At 42.6% G+C, this 10,816-nt stretch overlaps 2 protein-coding genes across 3 annotated transcripts; one reads left to right on the top strand and one right to left on the bottom strand.

Moving 5' to 3' along the window:
• The first annotated feature begins 1,801 nt into the window (after positions 1 to 1,801).
• Positions 1,802 to 6,250, top strand: LOC109870877 (ras-related protein Rab-9A-like). 2 transcript variants are annotated; one of them, XM_020461565.2, is made up of 4 exons: positions 1,802 to 2,161; positions 2,621 to 2,740; positions 2,832 to 2,861; positions 2,986 to 6,250. In XM_020461565.2, exon 4 carries the CDS (start codon positions 3,028 to 3,030, stop codon positions 3,631 to 3,633), a length of 606 nt encoding a protein of 201 aa, XP_020317154.1. In that variant the 5' UTR covers positions 1,802 to 2,161; positions 2,621 to 2,740; positions 2,832 to 2,861; positions 2,986 to 3,027; the 3' UTR covers positions 3,634 to 6,250. The 2 variants fall into 2 exon arrangements, with proteins under 2 accessions (XP_020317154.1, XP_020317161.1); XM_020461572.2 differs by lacking the exon at positions 2,832 to 2,861 and having other exon boundaries at positions 1,814 to 2,161; positions 2,908 to 5,134.
• On the bottom strand, positions 4,387 to 9,075 carry LOC109870861 (trafficking protein particle complex subunit 2). The gene is made up of 5 exons (XM_020461543.2): positions 8,922 to 9,075; positions 8,538 to 8,656; positions 7,268 to 7,412; positions 6,457 to 6,542; positions 4,387 to 6,363 (listed from the first exon to the last, which is right to left on the bottom strand). Exons 2-5 carry the CDS (start codon positions 8,628 to 8,630, stop codon positions 6,265 to 6,267), a joined length of 423 nt encoding a protein of 140 aa, XP_020317132.1. The 5' UTR covers positions 8,631 to 8,656; positions 8,922 to 9,075; the 3' UTR covers positions 4,387 to 6,264.
• Positions 9,076 to 10,816: the final 1,741 nt, after the last annotated feature.

Here is a 10,816-nt window from a genome sequence, read left to right as displayed (position 1 = left end):
CTGGACTTGTTCTACCTTGTGGTGTCTGGTCCTACCGTGTGGTGCCTGGTCTGGTCCTACCATGTGTTGTCTAGTCTGGTCCTACTGTGTGGTGTCTGGTCCTACCGTGTGGTGTCTGAACTGGTCCTACCATGTGTTGTCTAGTCTGGTCCTACTGTGTGGTGTCTGGTCCTACCGTGTGGTGTCTGAACTGGTCCTACCATGTGGTGTCTGGTCCTACCATGTGGTGTCTGGTCTGGTCCTACCGTGTGGTGTCTGGTCTGATCCTAATGTGTGGTGTCTGGTCTGGTCCTACCGTGTGATGTCTGGTCTGGTCCCACCGTGTGGTGTCTGGTCTGGTCCTACCGTGTGGTGTCTGGTCTGGTTCTACCGTGTGGTGTCTGGTCTGGTCCTCCCGTGTGGTGTCTGGTCTGGTTCTACCATGTGGTGTCTGGTCTCGTCCCACCGTGTGGTGTCTGGTCTGGTCCTCCCGTGTGGTGTCTGGTCTGGTCCTCCCGTGTGGTGTCTGGTCTGGTCCTCCCGTGTGGTGTCTGGTCCTATTGTGTGGTGTCTGGACTTGTTCTACCTTGTGGTGTCTGGTCCTACCGTGTGGTGCCTGGTCTGGTCCTACCATGTGTTGTCTAGTCTGGTCCTACTGTGTGGTGTCTGGTCCTACCATGTGGTGTCTGAACTGGTCCTACCATGTGGTGTCTGGTCCTACCATGTGGTGTCTGGACCTACCATGTGGTGTCTGGTCTGATCCTAATGTGTGGTGTCTGGTCTGGTCCTACCGTGTGATGTCTGGTCTGGTCCTACCGTGTGGTGTCTGGTCTGGTCCTACCATGTGGTCTGGACTGGTCCTACCGTGTGGTCTCTGGTCTGGTCCTATATGAGTAAGAATAATGAGTTGTACTACAGGGACTCACTATTGGAAATTCGTATATTATAGTTTGATTACATTTTAGGGTATCTGAGGAGTCAATAGAAACTTATTTTGACTTGTTTTAACAATGATCAGGGGGAGATTTTTGGATTCCTTTCTCTGCATGTTGAATGAGTGGATTACTCAAATCGATGGCGCCAACTAAACTGACTTTTTGGGATATAAAGAAGGATTTTATCTAACAAAACAACACGTTGTTATAGCTGGGACCCTTTGGATGGCAAATCAGAGGAAGATTTTCAAAAAAGGATGCCTCAGGACTACATGGCCTGATGACTCCTTGCTGTCCCCAGTCCACCTGGTCATGCTGCTGCTCCAGTATCAACTTTTGTGCCTGCAGCTATGGAACCCTGACCTGTTCACTGGACGTGCTACCTTGTCCCGGACCTACTGTTATGGACCTGCTGTCTCTAACTCTGAATGATCGGCTATGAAAAGCCAACTGACATTTACTCCTGAGGTGCTGACCTGTTACACCCTCTATAACCCACTGCGATTATTATTATCTGACACTGCTGGTCATCTATGAACGTTTGAACATTTTGGCCATGTTCTGTTATTATCTCCACCCGGCACAGCCAGAAGAGGACTGGCCACCCCTCATAGCCTGGTTCCTCTCTAGGTTTCTTTCTAGGTTCCAGCCTTTCTAGGGAGTTTTTCCTAGCCACCGTGCTTCTACATCTGCATTGCTTGCTATTTGGGGTTTTAGGCTGGGTTTCTGTACAGCACTTTGTGACATCAGCTGATGTAAAAAGGGCATTATAAATACATGTGATTATTTTTCTGGTTTGGTACTATCTACCGTGTGGTTTCTGGTTTGGTACTATCTACCGTGTGGTTTCTGGTTTGGTACTATCTACCGTGTGTTTTGTCGTCCTCTGGTGGCTGTTTCTGTAAGAATAAGACGTGGTCTCTGTTGGAGGTTGGATTGAATACTGGAGATGACTACATTTTAGCCAGTAAATAGCTAACAGTATAGCTGTATTTGTTTATAATTCATTATATCATAAATAATCTGCAATTCAAACTGAGTGATGTGACTCGAGAACATTTCGAGACTTCTTAGGTCACATGAGTGGAAACAGAGGCTAATGTTATCAGATGTTGTTCGAGCCAGAAGCTGCTAGCCTAGCTAACTGCTATTGAAGACCATCCTAGGGGGACAGCTACAACAACAACAAAGAAGCTATAAACTATCACAGTCGTTGTCTGTGTTCTTCAAAACTTGGCTTGGCAACGGTAAATTCATAATTAAGTCCCATTATCAGTGTCTTATGGTTTAGCTAGCGGGCTTAATCGTTTTCAGCAGGATTGATAGCTAGTCATTAGGAGAAGAAAATGTGGCATCTACGTTTGGTAGTAACAACGCTAGCTAAATCAGCTAGGTAGCTAAATCTCGACTGTCATCCAACTTCACACTGTTGTGCGGGCGTATGTTTGCCTTATTTCTTATAGCTAGCTAGCTATCCACGCTAAGTTTCAAACATTATTCCTCGGGTAATAGGCATTTGTTCCTATCATATTCTAGATAACATTGCTTGAGAAATGTAACTTGTTAGCTAGCTATGACGTGACAGTTTATGTATCGGCAGCTATGTTTTGTAAAAGGCTGGTTTACAGACAGCTGTTGTAGTCACTGTACTGTATATAGTATGTTTGCAGGTTCAGTCAACACATTTGTTTGCTATTTCGTTCCAGTTGGTTGAATGTTGACCACGGTTAAGATAATGACCGACACGAAACATAGACACATGTGACCAAGCAGCTAATGTCTATAGCACATGATCCTGGCCAACTGGAGGCTTCAATAATTCACGGGTAAGTCCCCTTCTTCCTGTTTGTGTGGGAGGTTGATTTGCTGTGAATGCCACTGTAAGATAAAGTGCTAACATTCAAGTGTTTTTCTTAGGTTTCAGAATATCTACACTGAGTAGTAAAGGTAAATCTGGCTCCTAAAAATACCTTCTCCTTTTTTTTTTAAATAGGTGAAACAAAACAGATTTGAAAAACCTGAAGGTTATTGTGCGACAGTTGTTAGTTACACATTACATCCTGTCCCCTAGGTCCTATTTTCCAGAGGAAGAGACCACGTTTTGTTAAGAGCCATGGCCAACAAGTCATCCCTGCTGAAAGTCATCCTGCTGGGAGACGGAGGAGTGGGGAAGAGCTCCCTCATGAACCGCTACGTCACCAACAAGTTTGACACGCACCTCTTCCACACCATCGGAGTGGAGTTCCTCAACAAGGACCTGGAGGTGGACGGTCGTCTGGTCACCATGCAGATCTGGGACACGGCCGGACAGGAGCGTTTCCGCAGCCTCAGGACTCCCTTCTACCGCGGGTCTGACTGCTGTCTGCTCACATTCAGCGTGGATGACAACCAGAGCTTCCACAACCTGGCCAACTGGAAGAAGGAGTTCATCTACTATGCCGATGTCAAGGAGCCTGAGAAGTTCCCCTTCGTGGTGCTGGGGAACAAGGTGGATGTGTCGGAACGGCAAGTTTCTGCTGAAGATGCCCAACAGTGGTGTCTGGAAAATGGCAATCACCCTTACTATGAGACCAGTGCCAAGGATTCCATCAACGTAACCATAGCCTTTGAGGAGGCAGTGCGGAGAGTGCTGGCCATGGAGGAGAGGGCAGACCACCTCATCCCCACGGACACAGTCAACCTCCACAGAAAGCCCCGCTCCAGCACTTCCTGCTGTTGACAACGTGTAGGTCTTGCCCAGTGCTTGACTTGGACTGAAAGAGGTGCCAGTATTAATTTTGGGTGCCGGTACTGTTTATATTTAGGTGCAGGAGCTCCACAATACTTTTGAACTAATATTCTATAAGAGGAACAGGAGCCCAAGCAGTAGAACATTTTGAGGTGCCGGTATTCCTGCCCAAGTCAAGCACTGGGGCTACAACCTATAAAGAACTGGAGCTAGGAGGACACACAGGCGTATTTATTAACACTCATGCTCACAAGTACAGTAAGCAAGCACTGGCTAGTGTCCGTGGATGATAATCCAATGGGTTTGTTGGTCTTGGGACTCATTGAATGTAAAGCGGGTACTTGAAGAAGAGTATTTTTGTCAGATTCCACCAAGAAATGCATTATAATTTAAATCTGTGCAATCTTTTGAATTATATATATTGTGTTAAAATATCACATTAAATTATGCCATCAATGTGGGTGCCAGAAATACATTCACAAAGCATGGCTTCCTGTTCATATTACACAGCCAGAAAGAAGTTCCTTTTTTGGGAGAAAGCTTCTCTTACACTGTGACTGAAACCAAGGGTGAGATGAGCGGCCTTTACCAGTGAAAGTATCATAACTGATTCCATTGAAAACATATTGCAGACCGTATGTAAATATAATCCCACCCAAATGTGATACAGTAGAAGCAAGTCACTTTTAATCATCAATTGAGTTCAATGGGATTAGGTAAAAAATTAAATAAAAAATCCAAACATAATATATTAATATTTATTACAACAAATGTTGATACAAAGCAGAGTAATTTATGCAGTCTTCATTTGAAAAAGTTAAAGCACTAATCTAGCATCACTACTTTATAGTACAGAGAGTGGGAAATCTAAGCAGAAATTAAGGTTTATGATTTCTTACTCTATAATATTATTGGTGCTGGTAGCTGAATTTGCTGGCCTTGCGATATCTGCACAACGTACCGTAATGAATGAGTTATCATTATGCAATGGACACAATGTTCAACACTTGCACAGAATAAAGCAGAGTTCTTATGCAGCATGACATTCTGCTCTCTACCAATAAGGTAGTACATAACCTTGTTCTTACCATTCCAGAACCTCAGTGTTCTGATAACCTGGCTAATTGTAATTAACAGATGGGTGATACATTATGAATTTGGTCATGGTGGTGGATATGCTAAACCATGTTTAATGTATGTACCTGTCCATTGTTGTTGTTTCTATGGGCATCTTAATTAATCTAACATGTATTTTCTTTACATTTATGGAGATCAATTTCATTTTCTTACACACGAGTATAGTTTTAATAGTAACATTTGATTACAACAATCATTGCTTATTGATTTTACAGTATTGTACATCCTCACAAAATAGAGTGTTGAGAACAGTTTTCTTTGCTCAGTTTTTATATCATTTTGCTACAGCAGCAGAATGACCGGAACGCAAGTTAAATGAAAAATGCTATTTGAATAAAAACAGTCCTTGAATGAATGATCTTTCCTAAAGATGTTTGTTTTTAGTCTCCACTGTTACAGGGGAGGAAAAAACACTTTGTTAAAATGTGAAAAAGATATCAGTTAAGAGTTAGACTTCAGCAGTAAGTCATTTGGGAAATGTTTTCTGGTGTGGTGAATATTACTGCATATATACAGGATCGATTACACGCAGAATGTGAGTGTTTGTTTGCATCGGCTGGTCTTTGTACATGCTTAATGATTAGTGAAATGTTCTGCCATTACTTTGTATGGCAAATGCACACACATGCACGCTAGTGAATGATTTGGAAAGTGTTTTGATGAGAAAATCTGGACAGTAAGACATAGAACATTTCACAAACATCAGAAATTAAATATACATGTTTTAACCAAGCTCATTCAAGGTCTAGCTCATACAGACCATGTCACTATTATCATACTAGACCTCAGAGACCATGTCACTATTATCAAACTAGACCTCAGAGACCATGTCACTATTATCAAACTAGACCTCAGAGACCATGTCACTATTATCAAACTAGACCTCAGAGACCATGTCACTATTATCAAACTAGACCTCAGAGACCATGTCAGTTATCAAACTAGATCTCAGAGACCATGTCACTGTTATCAAACTAGACCTCAGAGACCATGTCACTATTATCTAACTAGACCTCAAGAGACCATGTCACTATTATCAAACTAGACCTCAGAGACCATGTCACTGTTATCAAACTAGACCTCAGAGACCATGTCACTGTTATCAAACTAGACCTCAGAGACCATGTCACTATTATCAAACTAGACCTCAGAGACCATGTCACTGTTATCAAACTAGACCTCAGAGACCATGTCACTGTTATCAAACTAGACCTCAGAGACCATGTCACTATTATCAAACTAGACCTCAGAGACCATGTCACTATTATCAAACTAGGCAACAAAATGCTGGTGACACTCACACATACCATTAATTCATTATAAAACACTTCCCAATGCTGTCTTTTATACTGTGGTTGGTAAGAATAAAGCAAGTAATAACAGGGAATTTATCAAAACACAACCAACAGGTGATCGTAGACCAATGATGTGTATGATAAACACAATGAAGAAAATAAAAAAAGGTGCAGAACTCAGGTTGGTTCATTAGCTCAAGAGGTGCTTCTTTCCAAGGAACTGCACTTTTCTGTCAAATGCCGTCGACCGGATTGGAGCATTGGTTTCATAAAAAGGATTCATTGCAAACTGGAAAAGAGCACAGATTACTGAACAATGATCAATCATCAGAATGTTAATTTAAGTTAGGTGTATATGACCTGGACAAAAAGGGCAACTCACCTTAATGTATAAATCATACACATCATTAAAGAAGTTTTTGATTCCATCTTCTTGTCGTACATCATGAAGCATGATGAATCTCATATGTGATGGAGATGGTTAAGGGGGAAAAAATGGAACACAGACACTACCCATATTTCTCTGGGCCCTTTGGCCAAGGAAACAATTACTATTTGTTGAATTGTAGATATATTTCAGGAATACATTATTCCATATTTTTTTGTTGCAACGTTTCCAGGGCTATATAGGTCTCATTGGCCCCGTGGTAAGTTTCGTCTCTGAGATTGGAAGGTTGGCTAAGGTTGGATTCCTGGCCAATTCATGCCAAAGACTCTAAAAATGGGACCCGATGCCTCTGCTTGGCACTCAGCATTAAGGAGATGGATTAGGGGTATGTCCCTGCAATAGACTAGTGTCCTGTCCAGGGGTGAGCTTGTACATCAAGCTGCCTCGCTACAGAAACCGGAGATATGCTCCTGTTAAATCAATCAAATGTATTTATAAAGCCCTTTTTAAATCAGCTGATGTCACAAAGTGCTTTTACAGAAACCCAGCCTAAAACCCCAAACAGTAAGTAATGCAGATGTAGAAGCATGATGGCTAGAAAAACACCCTAGAAAGGCAGGAACCCATGAAGAAACCTAGAGAGGAACTAGGCTCTGAGGGGTGGCCAGTCTTCTTCTGGCTGTGCCAGGTGGAGATTATAAGAGTACATGGCCATTAAGGCCAGATTGTGTCCTATGGGCTCTTCTGCCTCAGACAGTGCTACTTACTTACGTGTAGGTCTTGGGTAGTGGTCAAAAAAGGATATGTCCTGCGGTGACAAACGCAGAGACAAACCACTCATTGAACTTGTCCACAGTCTTCAGGTACATGTTGTTAGACAGCCACATGTTTTCATCCACCAAGTCGAGAGCCGCATGTGCAATGAACTGGTTCAGATGCCGGTGGTCATCCTGTTGACATATAGAGAGAATGGATAAAACAATGACATATCAAGTGTGTTTATTCCCCTATAAGGCATAAGAATACACAAAATATTTCTACTTGCTCTCAAACATTACTTCAAATGATCAACACACAGTGACCCCCCCCAAAAAATGTCTGGATCGGCTTTAAGCTATGTAATTGAGTGAGCATTACAGTAACCTCTTCTTTTGACTAGATGTAGATAGAGATCTCAATACATATGTAGTAATGAAGCTAGCTACCAATTTAGACAGTTGTCAGGAGCATAGACCTATCTAAACTCAGAAAAAAAAGAAACATCCCTCGCAGTTGCAGACCATGTGTAACAACACCTGCACAGCATCGGTATATCCGAACATCACACCTGCGGGACACGTACAGGTTGGCAACAACAACTGCCAGAGTTACACCAGGAATGCATAATCCCTCCATCAGTGCTCAGACTGTCTGAACTAGGCTGAGAGAGGCTGGACTGGTGGCTTGTAGGCCTGTTGTAAGGCAGGTCTTCACCAGACATCACTGGCAACGTCACCTATGGGCACAAACCCACCGTCGCTGGACCAGGCAGGATTGGCAAAAAGTGCTCTTCACTGACGAGTCGCGGTTTTGTCTCACCAGTGGTGATGGTCGGATTCACATTTATCGTCGAAGGAATGAGCGTTACACTGAGGCCTGTACTCTGGAGCGGTATTGATTTGGAGGTGGAGGGTCCGTCATGGTCTGGGGCGGTGTGTCACAGCATCATCGGACTGAGCTTGTTGTCATTGCAGGCAATCTTAACTCTGTGCGTTACAGGGAAGACATCGTCCTCCCTTATGTGGTACCTTTCCTGCAGGCTCGTCCTGACATGACCCTCCAGCATGCCACCAGCTATACTGCTCGTTCTGAGTGTGATTTCCTGCAAGACAGAAATGTCAGTGTTCTGCCATGGCCAGCGAAGAGCCCGGATCTCAATCCCATTGAGAGCACGTCTGGGACCTGTTGGATCAGAGGGTGAGGGTGCCTTGGTGGAAGAGTGGGGTAACAGTTGAGTGAGAGGCAGTTGACAGTGAGAAGACATTTCTTTTTTTGCTGAGTATATATTATATTGAGAATACCGTAAAGATATATACCTTTGACTCAGCTTTACCAGCAGGTAAGAACTCCATTTCAAAGACTGGGTTGTCATGATGACCAACCATGACGTAATAGAAACTGCCAGACATGTTTCTTTCCAGCAATCAACGCAGTTCTGTGTGAACAGGAATATACATTGGCTATTTCTGTAACTTGTGATGTAAATTGATGTAAATTGGTTAGCTAGCTAACGTTATATAGCTAACTACGTAACTAACGTTAGGTAGCTATATAGCCAGCACGCTTGCAAATGCATTATTATCACCAAGATAAACATATTGAAGCAAACTGAAAAAGTCTTAATTTACAGATAGATGTTTAGATCCAAAATGTACATGTGAAGCAATAGTTTTAATTTTATAAAACAAACGTTTGTTTACCTGCAAACAAAATAATGAAACTGTCCTTATTTCCGGGGAATACCGTCACTTTTTGATGACGATGTAAAAATATGCAATCGACCACCGAAATACATTTGCAACAAGTGAAACATTTTCAACATTTGAAACTAGTTTTTAACTTTGTGTATATTTAATACTATATATTAGTTGATTAATTTATCTGTATTTAGGTCTAATTTCAAAGACAGAATATGAAGGTCATAAATGTGCGACTGGAACTAAAACAATAACATTGCAGGTTCGTTAAATTCAAACGGTTGGCACTTGGAGAGGACATCTTCTTCTTCTTTTTCGACATAATGGCGTATTGCAAACAAATGTTTAAAATGCATGCTGCCACCTACTGTGCTGGAGTGTTTGGTCAATCATGGTTTACAATATTAGTTCCACAATTCTAAATCCTCCTACCTAACTCAGTACTTCTGAGAAAAAAAAAGACCCCTACAAATTTCCAAAATACTCTCCCCATCCCAAAAATCCCTTCAGAACAACCCCAATTCCACTTCTCAAAACGTTCACAGATGTAAGCACTGTCAGTTTGTCCTCTCCACAACTTGACACAAGGTATGGGTCGGCCAAAAAGCAGGATCCCACTCTTTCCAAAAATCTCACCCCTACCGGTCCAAAATCATCTCTGGTAAGACTCTCGGGTCAAACGGTGGAAGACTCTACCACACCTGTCGTGATAGGCAGGCCCACTACACACTGGACTGGCTCAACTTCAGAGCGCTCACTTCTGTCAAGTGACTCCATTTAGAGATCATCAAGGTTCTCAAGAGAGCTTGAAGAGCTTGGAGATTACTTGGTTTGTAATCAGGAGACGTAGGTATGTACACCTCGAATGAATGTGTATACTCAGGAGACGAATCTCTGATATTAACAGTGCCATTCTTACGCTTCCTCGCCATCACACTTCGTCCTCCCCACCTGCTAACCGTTTTTCTGGAAAGCAGACCATTGGTTACTAAGCAGGTCATTTCAACCCGAATCCCTATATATCAGTGCTGTAAACACGATATAAATGTTAGTCTCTTTACAGAGTATTAGGTTTTTGCCTTCAACAAGAAAAACCTGCAAGCTAGTATTCATTGATTGACCCTCTCTTCCCTTGGAGGCTTTATCCCCAGATGAGCTGAGGAAGAGGCTTTACCAAACCTTTAAGAATCGAGGCGTGCTTGACACACTTAAAGTAAGAATTTACATGAGCATTTTGCCTGTTAGATTGCATTAGTTAAAGTTGTACTACTGACTTGGGCAGGCCAGTCCCTATGAAGTCTGACTCTGTCCTGATAACCACCAGTCTGGTGGCAGATCACCTGCAAAACTCTGCATCTAAGAATACCCTGTCTGTGTTCTAACCTGAATATTTTCTACCCTGTCTGTGTTCTGTCCTGTCTGTGTTCTACCCTGTGTGTGTTCTACCCTGAATGTGTTCTACCCTGAATGTGTTCTACCCTGTCTGTGTTCTAACCTGAATATGTTCTGCCCTGTCTCTGTTCTACCCTGTCTGTGTTCTACCCTGAATGGGTTCTGCCCTGTCTGTGTTCTAACCTGCATGTGTTCTACCCTGTCTGTGTTCTACCCTGTCTGTGTTCTAACCTGAATATGTTCTGCCCTGTCTCTGTTCTACCCTGTCTGTGTTCTACCCTGAATTTTTTTATTTTTTTATTTCACCTTTATTTAACCAGGTAGGCTAGTTGAGAACAAGTTCTCATTTGCAACTGCGACCTGGCCAAGATAAAGCATAGCAGTGTGAGCAGACAACAAAGAGTTACACATGGAGTAAACAATTAACAAGTCAATAACACAGTAGAAACCAAAGGGGGAGTCTATATACAATGTGTGCAAAAGGCATGAGGAGGTAGGCAAATAAT

Source organism: Oncorhynchus kisutch, linkage group LG2, assembly GCF_002021735.2.
Source record: "Oncorhynchus kisutch isolate 150728-3 linkage group LG2, Okis_V2, whole genome shotgun sequence".
Classification (NCBI taxonomy): Eukaryota; Metazoa; Chordata; class Actinopteri; order Salmoniformes; family Salmonidae; genus Oncorhynchus; species Oncorhynchus kisutch.
The sequence above is the reverse complement of the archived record's forward strand: the minus strand, read 5'-3'. Positions and strand labels throughout refer to the sequence as shown.